The sequence below is a fragment of the Oncorhynchus gorbuscha genome, linkage group LG01 (assembly GCF_021184085.1).
Source record: "Oncorhynchus gorbuscha isolate QuinsamMale2020 ecotype Even-year linkage group LG01, OgorEven_v1.0, whole genome shotgun sequence".
Taxonomy (NCBI): Eukaryota; Metazoa; Chordata; class Actinopteri; order Salmoniformes; family Salmonidae; genus Oncorhynchus; species Oncorhynchus gorbuscha.
This window is the reverse complement of record NC_060173.1, coordinates 106,364,918-106,379,774: the sequence shown is the minus strand read 5'-3', so window position 1 is coordinate 106,379,774 and position 14,857 is coordinate 106,364,918. Positions and strand designations below refer to the sequence as shown.

Sequence of the window (14,857 nt, the reverse complement as noted above, 5' to 3'; positions counted from 1 at the left end):
TTGTCAGAAGTCTTTGGATTTAAATTAAATGTAACCTTCCCTTCTGCCTGAACACAGCTTTGGTTTTCCCCAATCTCCGCAATCTCACGTGGTGACACTGCTTTGTAGGAGAGTACACCCACGGCCATGCGGAGTACACCCACGGTCTTGCAGAGTACACCCACGGTCATGCGGAGAACACCCACGGTCTTGCAGAGTACACCCACGGTCATGCGGAGTACACCCACGGTCATGCGGAGAACACCCACGGTCTTGCAGAGTACACCCACGGTCTTGCAGAGTACACCCACGCCATGCAGAGTACACCCACGCCATGCAGAGTACACCCACGGCCATGCAGAGTACACCCACGGCCATGCAGAGTACACCCACGGTCTTGCAGAGTACACCCACGCCATGCAGAGTACACCCACGCCATGCAGAGTACACCCACGGCCATGCAGAGTACACCCACGGCCATGCAGAGTACACCCACGGCCATGCATCGTGGTCTTGGACACAACTATCTACAGCAAGAGTTTCCAGTCGTGACATCTAAAATATACGGATCGATCCAACCTGACGTTTAATGAGGGTTTTCATATTGGGACTTCAGTGGCCACTTCTTCGCTCTTTACATCTCACCAGTGGAGTTGGAAGATGGTGGAGGTTCATCTTCCATTTAAAAAACCTCCTCGTCGCCTCTGTTAATGTGGTAAACATAAAGGGTGAGCAAACAACTGACAAACTTAGATCACCAACATCCACAACATCACCGCTGGCCAGATCCACCTGTTCAAACCCCCATCACCAACATCCACAACATCACCGCTGGCCAGAACCACCTGTGCACACCCCCATCACTAACATCCACAACATCACCGCTGGCCAGATCCACCTGTTCACACCCCCATCACTAACATCCACAACATCACCGCTGGCCAGAACCACCTGTTCACACCCCCATCACTAACATCCACAACATCACTGCTGGCCAGATCCACCTGTTCACACCCCCATCACTAACATCCACAACATCACCCCTGGCCAGAACCACCTGTTCACACCCCCATCTCCAACGCCCGCATCACTCTGCCACATGGCCTCAAACTGTACCATTTAGTTTCTCTCCGTCGCCCACACACTTAACATTTAGATAACAAAGCATTTGACCTTTCCATTGTGTTAACGATGGAGGATTGGTTCACTTCCAGTTTTAAAGTATATGTTTTTTGAAGATGATTGAGGAGAAAAGTATGGTCCAACCCATCTTGTATCTCACTGCACCTGTAACGGATGTGAAACGGCTAGCTTAGTTAGCGGTGCGCGCTAAATAGCATTTCAATCGGTTACGTCACTTGCTCTGAGACCTTGAAGTAGTAGTTCCCCTTGCTCTGCAAGGGCCGCGGCTTTTGTGGAGCGATGGGTAACGATGCTTCGTGGGTGACTGTTGTTGATGTGTGCAGGTTCACGCCCGGGTATGGGCGAGGGGACGGTTTAAAATTATACTGTTACACACCCTCATATGTCTTGTCTTGGAATATGCACACAGACGTGTTAGAAGTACATTTACATTGTAATACTTCTGACAGACAACTTTCTATCTCCGTCCATAACTTTTGGACTTCATAGCATCCCCAGGAGGCAGGGATTGTTGAGTCATTGTTAGTTAAACACTTATGACATGACTCTGCCGATGTGCTGTAGAATTTATGTATGGTGTCTCTTGCGTAAGTAATTCAATACATTAGTTTATAATGGATTATTAAGCGTACATTTTCGGTAACTGTCATTTTGTTAGTTATGTTCCAACATTCCCTTGGCAACAACGTCTCAGCTTATTTCAGCATCCAGTAATGGGGAAGGTATTAGTAATAGAGAATGATAAAAGGACTTTTGTAAGATACTGGCCATAGCAAGTTCAGTGTTCTGTTTTCCAGCTTCTGTTCTAGCCCTTAACCCCAGTCTGACACACAGTCAGTCTGACACACAGTCAATTTATTTTGCATTACATAATCTGTAGTTTTATTTGGACTTCCTCTTTTCTTCAGTCATTTCCTGTAGAAAGTTAACAGGGCCCTCAGTAATGATGTGAGTTTGCTACTGAGCAAAGAGGGGGACAGAACAGACAGTTCCAGAAACATGGGGAAGGACAGAGGCTCTATGAGTGTGAGGTTGTTGTGGATCCTGGTGTGGACATCAGCATACGGTCAAGGATTCTCAGCTGAAGGTGAGTAATGTATTATATAGATTTGGAGAAAGAGGAGGGGGGGGTATAGTAGCCTTTAATAGAGAAAGGTGAATTATATTATATAGATTTGGAGAAAGAGGAGGAGGGGGGGGTGTAGTAGCCTTTAATAGAGAAAGGTGAACTATATTATATAGATTTGGAGAAAGAGGAGGGGGGGTGTAGTAGCCTTTAATAGAGAAAGGTGAATTATATTATATAGATTTGGAGGAGGGGGGTGTAGTAGCCTTTAATAGAGAAAGGTGAATTATATTATATAGATTTGGAGAAAGAGAAGGGGGGTGTAGTAGCCTTTAATAGAGAAAGGTTAATTATATTATATAGATTTGGAGAATGAGGAGGAGGGGGGGTGTAGTAGCCTTTAATAGAGAAAGGTGAATTATATTATATAGATTTGGAGGAGGGGGGGCGTAGTAGGTGAATTATATTATATAGATTTGGAGAAAGAGGAGGAGGGGGGTGTAGTAGCCTTTAATAGAGAAAGATGAATTATATTATATAGATTTGGAGAAAGAGGAGGGGGTGTAGTAGCCTTTAATAGAGAAAGGTGAATTATATTATATAGATTTGGAGAATGAGGAGGAGGGGGTGTAGTAGCCTTTAATAGAGAAAGGTGAATTATATTATATAGATTTGGAGAAAGAGGAGGGGGGTGTAGTAGCCTTTAATAGAGAAAGGTGAATTATATTATATAGATTTGGAGAAAGAGGAGGAAGGGGGGTGTAGTAGCCTTTAATAGAGAAAGGTGAATTATATTATATAGATTTGGAGAAAGAGGAGGGGGTGTAGTAGCCTTTAATAGAGAAATGTGAATTATATTATATAGATTTGGAGAAAGAGGAGGGGGGTGTAGTAGCCTTTAATAGAGAAAGATTAATTATATTATATAGATTTGGAGAAAAGAGGAGGGGGGGGTGTAGTAGCCTTTAATAGAGAAAGGTGAATTATATTATATAGATTTGGAGGAGGGGGGGGGGTGTAGTAGCCTTTAATAGAGAAAGGTGAATTATATTTTATAGATTTGGAGAAAGAGGAGGGGGGTGTAGTAGCCTTTAATAGAGAAAGGTGAATTATATTATATAGATTTGGAGAATGAGGAGGAGGGGGGTGTAGTAGCCTTTAATAGAGAAAGAGGAGGGGGGTGTAGTAGCCTTTAATAGAGAAAGGTGAATTATATTATATAGATTTGGAGAATGAGGAGGAGGGGGGGTGTAGTAGCCTTTAATAGAGAAAGATGAATTATATTATATAGATTTGGAGAAAGAGGGGGGTGTAGTAGCCTTTAATAGAGAAAGGTGAATTATATTATATAGATTTGGAGAAAGAGGAGGGGGGGTGTAGTAGCCTTTAATAGAGAAAGGTGAATTATATTATATAGATTTGGAGAAAGAGGAGGGGGTGTAGTAGCCTTTAATAGAGAAAGGTGAATTATATTATCTAGATTTGGAGGAGGGGGGGGGGGGTGTAGTAGCCTTTAATAGAGAAAGGTGAATTATATTATATAGATTTGGAGAATGAGGAGGGGGGGTGTAGTAAGTCGCTCTGGATAAGAGCGTCTGCTAAATGACTTAAATGTAAATGTAAATGTAGTAGCCTTTAATAGAGAAAGGTGAATTATATTATATAGATTTGGAGAAGAGGAGGGGGGTGTAGTAAAGAAAGGTGAATTATATTATATAGATTTGGAGAAAGAGGAGGGGGTGTAGTAGCCTTTAATAGAGAAAGATGAATTATATTATATAGATTTGGAGAAAGAGGAGGGGGCGTGTAGTATCCTTTAATAGAGAAAGATGAATTATATTATATAGATTTGGAGAAAGAGGAGGGGGTGTAGTAGCCTTTAGTAGAGAAAGGTGAATTATATTATATAGATTTGGAGAAAGAGGAGGAGGGGGTGTAGTAGCCTTTAATAGAGAAAGGTGAATTATATTATATAGATTTGGAGAAAGAGGAGGGGTGTAGTAGCCTTTAATAGAGAAATGTGAATTATATTATATAGATTTGGAGAAAGAGGAGGGGGGTGTAGTAGCCTTTAATAGAGAAAGATGAATTATATTATATAGATTTGGAGAAAGAGGGGGGGGGGGTGTAGTAGCCTTTAATAGAGAAAGGTGATCTATATTATATAGATTTGGAGAAAGAGGAGGGGGGGTGTAGTAGCCTTTAATAGAGAAAGGTGAATTATATTATATAGATTTGGAGGAGGGGGGTGTAGTAGCCTTTAATAGAGAAAGGTGAATTATATTATATAGATTTGGAAAAAGAGGAGGAGGGGGGGTGTAGTAGCCTTTAATAGAGAAAGATTAATTATATTATATAGATTTGGAGAAAGAGGAGGGGGTGTAGTAGCCTTTAATAGAGAAAGGTGAATTATATTATATAGATTTGGAGAATGAGGAGGAGGGGGGTGTAGTAGCCTTTAATAGAGAAAGATGAATTATATTATATAGATTTGGAGAAAGAGGGGGGGGGGGTGTAGTAGCCTTTAATAGAGAAAGGTGAATTATATTATATAGATTTGGAGAAAGAGGAGGGGGTGTAGTAGCCTTTAATAGAGAAAGATGAATTATATTATATAGATTTGGAGAAAGAGGGGGGGTGTAGTAGCCTTTAATAGAGAAAGGTGAATTATATTATATAGATTTGGAGAATGAGGAGGAGGGGGTGTAGTAAGTCGCTCTGGATAAGAGCGTCTGCTAAATGACTTAAATGTAAATGTAAATGTAGTAGCCTTTAATAGAGAAAGGTGAATTATATTATATAGATTTGGAGAAAGAGGAGGGGGTGTAGTAGCCTTTAATAGAGAAAGGTGAATTATATGATATAGATTTGGAGAAAGAGGAGGAGGGGGGTGTAGTAGCCTTTAATAGAGAAAGGTGAATTATATTATATAGATTTGGAGAAAGAGGAGGGGGGTGTAGTAGCCTTTAATAGAGAAAGGTGAATTATATTATATAGATTTGGAGGAGGGGGGTGTAGTAGCCTTTAATAGAGAAAGGTGAATTATATTATATAGATTTGGAGAATGAGGAGGAGGGGGTGTAGTAAGTCGCTCTGGATAAGAGCGTCTGCTAAATGACTTAAATGTAAATGTAAATGTAGTAGCCTTTAATAGAGAAAGGTGAATTATATTATATAGATTTGGAGAAAGAGGAGGGGGTGTAGTAGCCTTTAATAGAGAAAGGTGAATTATATTATATAGATTTGGAGAAAGAGGAGGGGGGGTGTAGTAGCCTTTAATAGAGAAAGGTGAATTCTATTATATAGATTTGGAGAAAGAGGAGGGGGGTGTAGTAGCCTTTAATAGAGAAAGGTGAATTCTATTATATAGATTTGGAGAAAGAGGGGGGCGTGTAGTATCCTTTAATAGAGAAAGATGAATTATATTATATAGATTTGGAGAAAGAGGAGGGGGGTGTAGTAGCCTTTAGTAGAGAAAGGTGAATTATATTATATAGATTTGGAGAAAGAGGAGGAGGGGGTGTAGTAGCCTTTAATAGAGAAAGGTGAATTATATTATATAGATTTGGAGAAAGAGGAGGGGGTGTAGTAGCCTTTAATAGAGAAATGTGAATTATATTATATAGATTTGGAGAAAGAGGGAGGGGGTGTAGTAGCCTTTAATAGAGAAAGATGAATTATATTATATAGATTTGGAGAAAGAGGGGGGGGGGGGTGTAGTAGCCTTTAATAGAGAAAGGTGAACTATATTATATAGATTTGGAGAATGAGGAGGAGGGGGGTGTAGTAGCCTTTAATAGAGAAAGATGAATTATATTATATAGATTTGGAGAAAGAGGAGGGGGGTGTAGTAGCCTTTAATAGAGAAATGTGAATTATATTATATAGATTTGGAGAAAGAGGAGGGGGGTGTAGTAGCCTTTAATAGAGAAAGATGAATTATATTATATAGATTTGGAGAAAGAGGAGGGGGTGTAGTAGCCTTTAATAGAGAAAGGTGAATTATATTATATAGATTTGGAGGAGGGGGGGTGTAGTAGCCTTTAATAGAGAAAGGTGAATTATATTTTATAGATTTGGAGAAAGAGGAGGGGGTGTAGTAGCCTTTAATAGAGAAAGGTGAATTATATTATATAGATTTGGAGAAAGAGGAGGAGGGGGGGGTGTAGTAGCCTTTAATAGAGAAAGATGAATTATATTATATAGATTTGGAGAAAGAGGAGGGGGGTGTAGTAGCCTTTAATAGAGAAAGGTGAATTATATTATATAGATTTGGAGAATGAGGAGGAGGGGGGTGTAGTAGCCTTTAATAGAGAAAGGTGAATTATATTATATAGATTTGGAGAAAGAGGAGGGGGGTGTAGTAGCCTTTAATAGAGAAAGGTGAATTATATTATATAGATTTGGAGAATGAGGAGGAGGGGGGTGTAGTAGCCTTTAATAGAGAAAGGTGAATTATATTATATAGATTTGGAGAAAGAGGAGGGGGTGTAGTAGCCTTTAATAGAGAAATGTGAATTATATTATATAGATTTGGAGAAAGAGGAGGGGGGGGTGTAGTAGCCTTTAATAGAGAAAGATTAATTATATTATATAGATTTGGAGAAAGAGGAGGAGGGGGGATGTAGTAGCCTTTAATAGAGAAAGGTGAATTATATTATATAGATTTGGAGGAGGGGGGGTGTAGTAGCCTTTAATAGAGAAAGGTGAATTATATTATATAGATTTGGAGAATGAGGAGGAGGGGGGGTGTAGTAGCCTTTAATAGAGAAAGGTGAATTATATTATATAGATTTGGAGAAAGAGGAGGGGGGTGTAGTAGCCTTTAATAGAGAAATGTGAATTATATTATATAGATTTGGAGAAAGAGGAGGGGGGTGTAGTAGCCTTTAATAGAGAAAGATTAATTATATTATATAGATTTGGAGAAAGAGGAGGAGGGGGGATGTAGTAGCCTTTAATAGAGAAAGGTGAATTATATTATATAGATTTGGAGGAGGGGGGGTGTAGTAGCCTTTAATAGAGAAAGGTGAATTATATTATATAGATTTGGAGAATGAGGAGGAGGGGGGGGTGTAGTAGCCTTTAATAGAGAAAGGTGAATTATATTATATAGATTTGGAGAAAGAGGAGGGGGTGTAGTAGCCTTTAATAGAGAAAGGTGAATTATATTATATAGATTTGGAGAAAGAGGAGGAAGGGGGGGGGTGTAGTAGCCTTTAATAGAGAAAGGTGAATTATATTATATAGATTTGGAGAAAGAGGAGGGGGTGTAGTAGCCTTTAATAGAGAAATGTGAATTATATTATATAGATTTGGAGAAAGAGGAGGGGGTGTAGTAGCCTTTAATAGAGAAAGATTAATTATATTATATAGATTTGGAGAAAGAGGAGGAGGGGGGGTGTAGTAGCCTTTAATAGAGAAAGGTGAATTATATTATATAGATTTGGAGGAGGGGGGGGTGTAGTAGCCTTTAATAGAGAAAGGTGAATTATATTTTATAGATTTGGAGAAAGAGGAGGGGGTGTAGTAGCCTTTAATAGAGAAAGGTGAATTATATTATATAGATTTGGAGAATGAGGAGGAGGGGGGGTGTAGTAGCCTTTAATAGAGAAAGGTGAATTATATTTTATAGATTTGGAGAAAGAGGAGGGGGTGTAGTAGCCTTTAATAGAGAAAGGTGAATTATATTATATAGATTTGGAGGAGGGGGGGGTGTAGTAGCCTTTAATAGAGAAAGGTGAATTATATTATATAGATTTGGAGAAAGAGGAGGAGGGGGGGGTGTAGTAGCCTTTAATAGAGAAAGATGAATTATATTATATAGATTTGGAGAAAGAGGAGGGGGTGTAGTAGCCTTTAATAGAGAAAGGTGAATTATATTATATAGATTTGGAGAATGAGGAGGAGGGGGGTGTAGTAGCCTTTAATAGAGAAAGGTGAATTATATTATATAGATTTGGAGAAAAGAGGGGGGGGTGTAGTAGCCTTTAATAGAGAAAGATTAATTATATTATATAGATTTGGAGAAAGAGGAGGGGGGGTGTAGTAGCCTTTAATAGAGAAAGGTGAATTATATTATATAGATTTGGAGAAAGAGGAGGGGGATGTAGTAGCCTTTAATAGAGAAAGGTGAATTATATTATATAGATTTGGAGGAGGGGGGGTGTAGTAGCCTTTAATAGAGAAAGGTGAATTATATTATATAGATTTGGAGAATGAGGAGGAGGAGGGGGGGTGTAGTAGCCTTTAATAGAGAAAGGTGAATTATATTATATAGATTTGGAGAAAGAGGAGGGGGGTGTAGTAGCCTTTAATAGAGAAAGGTGAATTATATTATATAGATTTGGAGAAAGAGGAGGAAGGGGGGTGTAGTAGCCTTTAATAGAGAAAGGTGAATTATATTATATAGATTTGGAGAAAGAGGAGGGGGTGTAGTAGCCTTTAATAGAGAAATGTGAATTATATTATATAGATTTGGAGAAAGAGGAGGGGGTGTAGTAGCCTTTAATAGAGAAAGATTAATTATATTATATAGATTTGGAGAAAGAGGAGGAGGGGGGGTGTAGTAGCCTTTAATAGAGAAAGGTGAATTATATTATATAGATTTGGAGGAGGGGGGGTGTAGTAGCCTTTAATTGAGAAAGGTGAATTATATTTTATAGATTTGGAGAAAGAGGAGGGGGGGTGTAGTAGCCTTTAATAGAGAAAGGTGAATTATATTATATAGATTTGGAGAATGAGGAGGAGGGGGGGTGTAGTAGCCTTTAATAGAGAAAGAGGAGGGGGTGTAGTAGCCTTTAATAGAGAAAGGTGAATTATATTATATAGATTTGGAGAATGAGGAGGAGGGGGGTGTAGTAGCCTTTAATAGAGAAAGATGAATTATATTATATAGATTTGGAGAAAGAGGGGGGGTGTAGTAGCCTTTAATAGAGAAAGGTGAATTATATTATATAGATTTGGAGAAAGAGGAGGGGGGGTGTAGTAGCCTTTAATAGAGAAAGGTGAATTATATTATATAGATTTGGAGAAAGAGGAGGGGGGTGTAGTAGCCTTTAATAGAGAAAGGTGAATTATATTATCTAGATTTGGAGGAGGGGGGGTGTAGTAGCCTTTAATAGAGAAAGGTGAATTATATTATATAGATTTGGAGAATGAGGAGGAGGGGGGTGTAGTAAGTCGCTCTGGATAAGAGCGTCTGCTAAATGACTTAAATGTAAATGTAAATGTAGTAGCCTTTAATAGAGAAAGGTGAATTATATTATATAGATTTGGAGAAAGAGGAGGGGGGTGTAGTAGCCTTTAATAGAGAAAGGTGAATTATATTATATAGATTTGGAGAAAGAGGAGGGGGGTGTAGTAGCCTTTAATAGAGAAAGGTGAATTCTATTATATAGATTTGGAGAAAGAGGAGGGGGCGTGTAGTATCCTTTAATAGAGAAAGATGAATTATATTATATAGATTTGGAGAAAGAGGAGGGGGTGTAGTAGCCTTTAATAGAGAAAGGTGAATTATATTATATAGATTTGGAGAATGAGGAGGAGGGGGGTGTAGTAAGTCGCTCTGGATAAGAGCGTCTGCTAAATGACTTAAATGTAAATGTAAATGTAGTAGCCTTTAATAGAGAAAGGTGAATTATATTATATAGATTTGGAGAATGAGGAGGAGGGGGGTGTAGTAGCCTTTAATAGAGAAAGGTGAATTATATTATATAGATTTGGAGAAAGAGGAGGGGGGTGTAGTAGCCTTTAATAGAGAAAGGTGAATTATATTATATAGATTTGGAGAAAGAGGAGGGGGTGTAGTAGCCTTTAATAGAGAAAGATGAATTATATTATATAGATTTGGAGAAAGAGGAGGGGGGTGTAGTAGCCTTTAATAGAGAAAGGTGAATTATATTATATAGATTTGGAGAAAGAGGAGGGGGGTGTAGTAGCCTTTAATAGAGAAAGGTGAATTATATTATATAGATTTGGAGAAAGAGGAGGGGGGTGTAGTAGCCTTTAATAGAGAAAGGTGAATTATATTATATAGATTTGGAGAAAGAGGAGGGGGTGTAGTAGCCTTTAATAGAGAAAGGTGAATTATATTATATAGATTTGGAGAAAGAGGAGGGGGTGTAGTAGCCTTTAATAGAGAAAGGTGAATTATATTATATAGATTTGGAGAAAGAGGAGGGGGTGTAGTAGCCTTTAATAGAGAAAGGTGAATTATATTATATAGATTTGGAGAAAGAGGAGGGGGGTGTAGTAGCCTTTAATAGAGAAAGGTGAATTATATTATATAGATTTGGAGAAAGAGGAGGGGGTGTAGTAGCCTTTAATAGTGAAAGGTGAATTATATTATATAGATTTGGAGAAAGAGGAGGGGGGGTGTAGTAGCCTTTAATAGAGAAAGGTGAATTATATTATATAGATTTGGAGAAAGAGGGGGGGGGGTGTAGTAGCCTTTAATAGAGAAAGGTGAATTATATTATATAGATTTTTGTTGATGCTTTTTATTGTATCATTTTGACACATTCCTACTCTCCACAGTATTGTCAAAGAACATGTTTTTCCTTGCCGAGTCCAGAGGAAGGGTCACTGTCCCAGTTTCCCCCGTGGTTCTACAAGGGACAGAGCACCGATTCCAATGGACATGGACCTCACATGACGGCAGACACTCAAACACCACAATAGCCCATATAATTTCATCCACTTGGGAATCTGTATCGAACACATTGGGGTTTTCAAAGGGCAGTGGATATGCTCTTTCCATGAGGACAAACTTTGAAAATGCTGGAGAGTTTGTGTTCATGCAAACCAAACCAGTTTCAGTTATTGTGACGAGGTTTCAGGTGTTTGCTTTCAAAGGTATTGTGGTTCAATATGTTTATTGTCACTTTTTCAAAATCAGAATTGGAGTCAAACACAAGCATGTTCATTTTGTGTTTGATATCACTAAAAACACATACTGGATACGCCAACAAGGATGTTTGATTTGTAAATGTTAACCAATTATTTTCTTTGCAGTTAAACCCTTTGAATGGCCTTCATTTCGTCTGGGTTCTGATGTGAGTTTTAGTTGTGAGCTGTCCAGCCTACCAGAAGGAACCACACTTCAGTGGGAAAGAGAAGGAGATCCCACTTCTAACACCACGTTGTTTTACAACAACACTGTCCACATGGTCATCCATAGTGTTGATCAGAGCAGTCAGGGGAGATGCAACTGCACTCTCAAACAGAATGGAACATTGTTATATGAAATTTATAATACATTGAATGTTGAGACAAGTAAGTTAGCTAGATTCATGGATATTATCAGTAATATATTAATGACTTAACAGTAACTGCAGGTTCACTCATCATGTGTAGATATTCTTCGTCATAGTGTTTTCCCACAATGTTGATTTTTTCCAGGCACATTCAACAAGCCAGTAACTTTGTTCAGAGAGAGCAGCAACAGCAGTGAGGTGGAGATGATGTGCAGGTCTTCATCCTGTCACAGAAAAGCCTCCTGGACCAAGAGCTCATCTACAGAGGAAGCACCTGCTACTCTGACATCAGATGATAGACTAGAAATTGACCGGTTCTCATCTCCCACGTTCAAACAAAAAGATTTTCCCCTGAGACTTTCACCAGTGGAATTTGAGGACGGAGGAGTGTTCAGATGTAATTGTAATAACAACCTTATGTCTTATGTTCAACTCACAACCATTCAAGGTAACTTTGCTTTTGTCTTTTAACAGCGGTCAATGAGAGAACAAACACTCTCTGCTCAAGTAACCTAATGTTGGTTCTCTGATTGTCAACCACAAAATGACATGTTTCATTATCCAGATATATACTAGGCCTACATTATTATTGTTATTATTACAGTATACTTTTCTCTCAGAGGGGAACGTTCAGTTATGTTTTCTGTTCTCTGGCCCAGTCTCTGCATCTAGAGGCCCCCCTGGTGGCCAGTCGGTGGTGCTGAAGTGTGAAGTGTCGGAGGTGAACGGTGACCCTGTGACCCTGGCCTGGCTGAGGATGGAGGGGAGGACGGGGCTAGTGGTCAAAAAGGACATCCTTACAGGGAGTCAACCCAACTGGACACTCAGTGTGACCCTGCCCAGCCTCCAAAGGGACCAGCTGGACTGGCAGTGTGCGGTGTTCAGAGAGGACATGCTCAGAGCGAGTGTTCCCCTCAGACTCCGTGGTGCTGGTGGAAGATCTGGGTTACCAGGCCTAGTGTTACCATCGCCTCTGAAAGGTTACTAATAACCATAGTTGATTATAGTAGATCACAGTAGATCACATCCTCTGAATGAGTAGATTCAGTGAGACATCATGATCATAAACAATATAAAAACAATAAACAAATCAATGTCTCTACATTGCAGTTTGCCCCCCACTATACTGTGATGTCTCTGGAGTCATAGCAAAAGTCATAGTAAGTCCTCAGCTGTCTCATTTTGGCATGTTCTCTTTCATACTGGGTTTCCAACAGACAACACCTTGCATATTTCCATCATTGTGGCCTGTACAGCATTGGTTGTTGCCGGGATACTGATTGGTGCTCTGGTGTTCCACCTGAAGAGGAAGAAGACAGACCCAGGTAAAGACTGATAATGACTATAACTACAGTAACAGGTCTGACTCTACTCCTGATAATGACTACAGTAACAGGTCTGACTCTACTCCTGATAATGACTACAGTAACAGGTCTGACTCTACTCCTGATAATGACTACAGTAACAGGTCTGACTCTACTCCTGATAATGACTATCACTACAGTAACAGGGCTGACTCTACTCCTGATAATGACTACAGTAACAGGTCTGACTCTACTCCTGATAATGACTACAGTAACAGGTCTGACTCTACTCCTGATAATGACTACAGTAACAGGTCTGACTCTACTCCTGATAATGACTATAACTACAGTAACAGGGCTGACTCTACTCCTGATAATGACTATCACTACAGTAACAGGGCTGACTCTACTCCTGATAATGACTATAACTACAGTAACAGGGCTGACTCTACTCCTGATAATGACTATCACTACAGTAACAGGTCTGACTCTACTCCTGATAATGACTATAACTACAGTAACAGGGCTGACTCTACTCCTGATAATGACTATCACTACAGTAACATGGTTGTTTCTACTCCTGATAATGACTATAACTACAGTAACAGGGCAGTCTCTACTCCTGATAATGACTACAGTAACAGGGCTGACTCTACTCCTGATAATGACTATAACTACAGTAACAGGGCTGACTCTACTCCTGATAATGACTATAACTACAGTAACAGGGCTGACTCGACTCCAGACCAAACTTGTCGGGTTGCTACATCTTAGGTTTTTGCCAAAATTTTTGTACAAATATTTTTCTATGATCTCTTTTTTCAAAGCTGTGACATCCCTACCACTTACCCAGAAGAATGACCCAGTCTATGGTAACATCACTGATCCACTAGCACACCAAGGTATCTCTTTCTTTACTTTGGGAGTGATATGATGTACAATACATAAGATATATAGATATATTGTATAACAGAGGTATGAGAGAGAGGCCTAAGTGTAGAGAAAGGAGGAGGTTGAGATCATATAATTACATAGAAGAACTCTTAATAGGATCTCTGTGGTTGAGATAACTGATGAACATTTAGGCATTTTGTATGTTTCAGAGTTCCAGGGGGGGCAAGATGGCAATGAGGAAGTTCATTACTCCGAAGTTGCTTTGGGTGAACCCAGGCTTGGTGGTGAGTAGTGGGTTTGGAAATGTACAATGGTTCCTAGAATGTAAATTGAAGCGTAACAAATGGCATTTCTTTTCTTTTTCAGATCCCAACAGAGTCACATCAGGGTCAAATCACGTACGAATAGCACTTTATTCAAATGATTATTTAGCTGTTTAGTATGTTCTTTGTGATTAACTCATATTATTGTCCATAGGTACAGGAAGGGGGTGCTGTGATCTATTCGACGCTCAACATATAAAAACACCTGTCTTTCAGCAGGATAAAACTCCTGTGTTAAAATGCAGGGATTATTTTCTGTTTAGTTTGTTCATTAACCTATTGTGGAGTTTTGTACCTGAGTTTGTCACAATGTAAAGGAAGGCTGTGCTTATTTCAATCCTGCTCACATACCCACAGCTGGCAGCACATAAGTCATTATCAAATCGGAAAGCAGCTGCACAAGACTAATCGTAATGCCCGTAGTAAACTTTGTTTCACTTATGAAGGAACATCGATGAATTACACAATGTTCAGGGGACAATATGTTAAAAGTCAAATAGCTTCAAATGTAAATGACTTAAAAACCTCAAACCAACTATAAATTGTAGAAGTTCAAGTTAAAGCTTGGTTGCAAGTGGGTCTTCCAAATGGACAATGACCCCTAGCATACTTCCAAATCAAAATGGCTTAAGGTCAAGGTATTGGAGTGGCCTTCACAGAGCCCTGACCTCAATCCTATAGAATATTTGTGGGCAGAACTGAAAAAGCGTATGCGAGCAAGTAGGCCTACAAACCTGACTCAGTTACTCCAGCTCTGCCAGGAGGAATGGGCCAAAATTCACCCAACTTATTGTGGTGAAGCTTGTGGAAGGCTACCCGAAACTTTTACCCAAGTTAAACAATTTAAAGGCAATGCTACTAAATACTAATTGAGTGTATGTAAACTTCTGA

The 14,857-nt window shown here is 39.3% G+C and overlaps 1 protein-coding gene across 1 annotated transcript; it reads left to right on the top strand.

The window, feature by feature from the left end:
- Positions 1-2,080: 2,080 nt before the first annotated feature.
- LOC124029450 lies at positions 2,081-14,622 on the top strand. Its single transcript, XM_046341176.1, has 10 exons — positions 2,081-2,209; positions 10,727-11,044; positions 11,204-11,464; positions 11,591-11,893; positions 12,105-12,425; positions 12,663-12,770; positions 13,577-13,651; positions 13,853-13,927; positions 14,010-14,041; positions 14,121-14,622. The coding sequence occupies exons 1-10, from the start codon at positions 2,122-2,124 to the stop codon at positions 14,163-14,165; spliced, it is 1,626 nt and encodes a 541-aa protein (XP_046197132.1). The 5' UTR covers positions 2,081-2,121; the 3' UTR covers positions 14,166-14,622.
- The last annotated feature ends 235 nt before the right edge of the window (positions 14,623-14,857 follow it).

Excerpts from the sequence above, each read along its gene's own strand:
- LOC124029450 (XM_046341176.1), top strand. The coding sequence starts at position 2,122 with ATGGGGAAGGACAGAGGCTCTATGAGTGTGAGGTTGTTGTGGATCCTG. Across the intron at positions 12,426-12,662 it reads GTTACCATCGCCTCTGAAAG|ACAACACCTTGCATATTTCC; the intron begins GTTACTAATAAC and ends GGTTTCCAACAG. Across the intron at positions 13,652-13,852 it reads TGATCCACTAGCACACCAAG|AGTTCCAGGGGGGGCAAGAT; the intron begins GTATCTCTTTCT and ends TGTATGTTTCAG.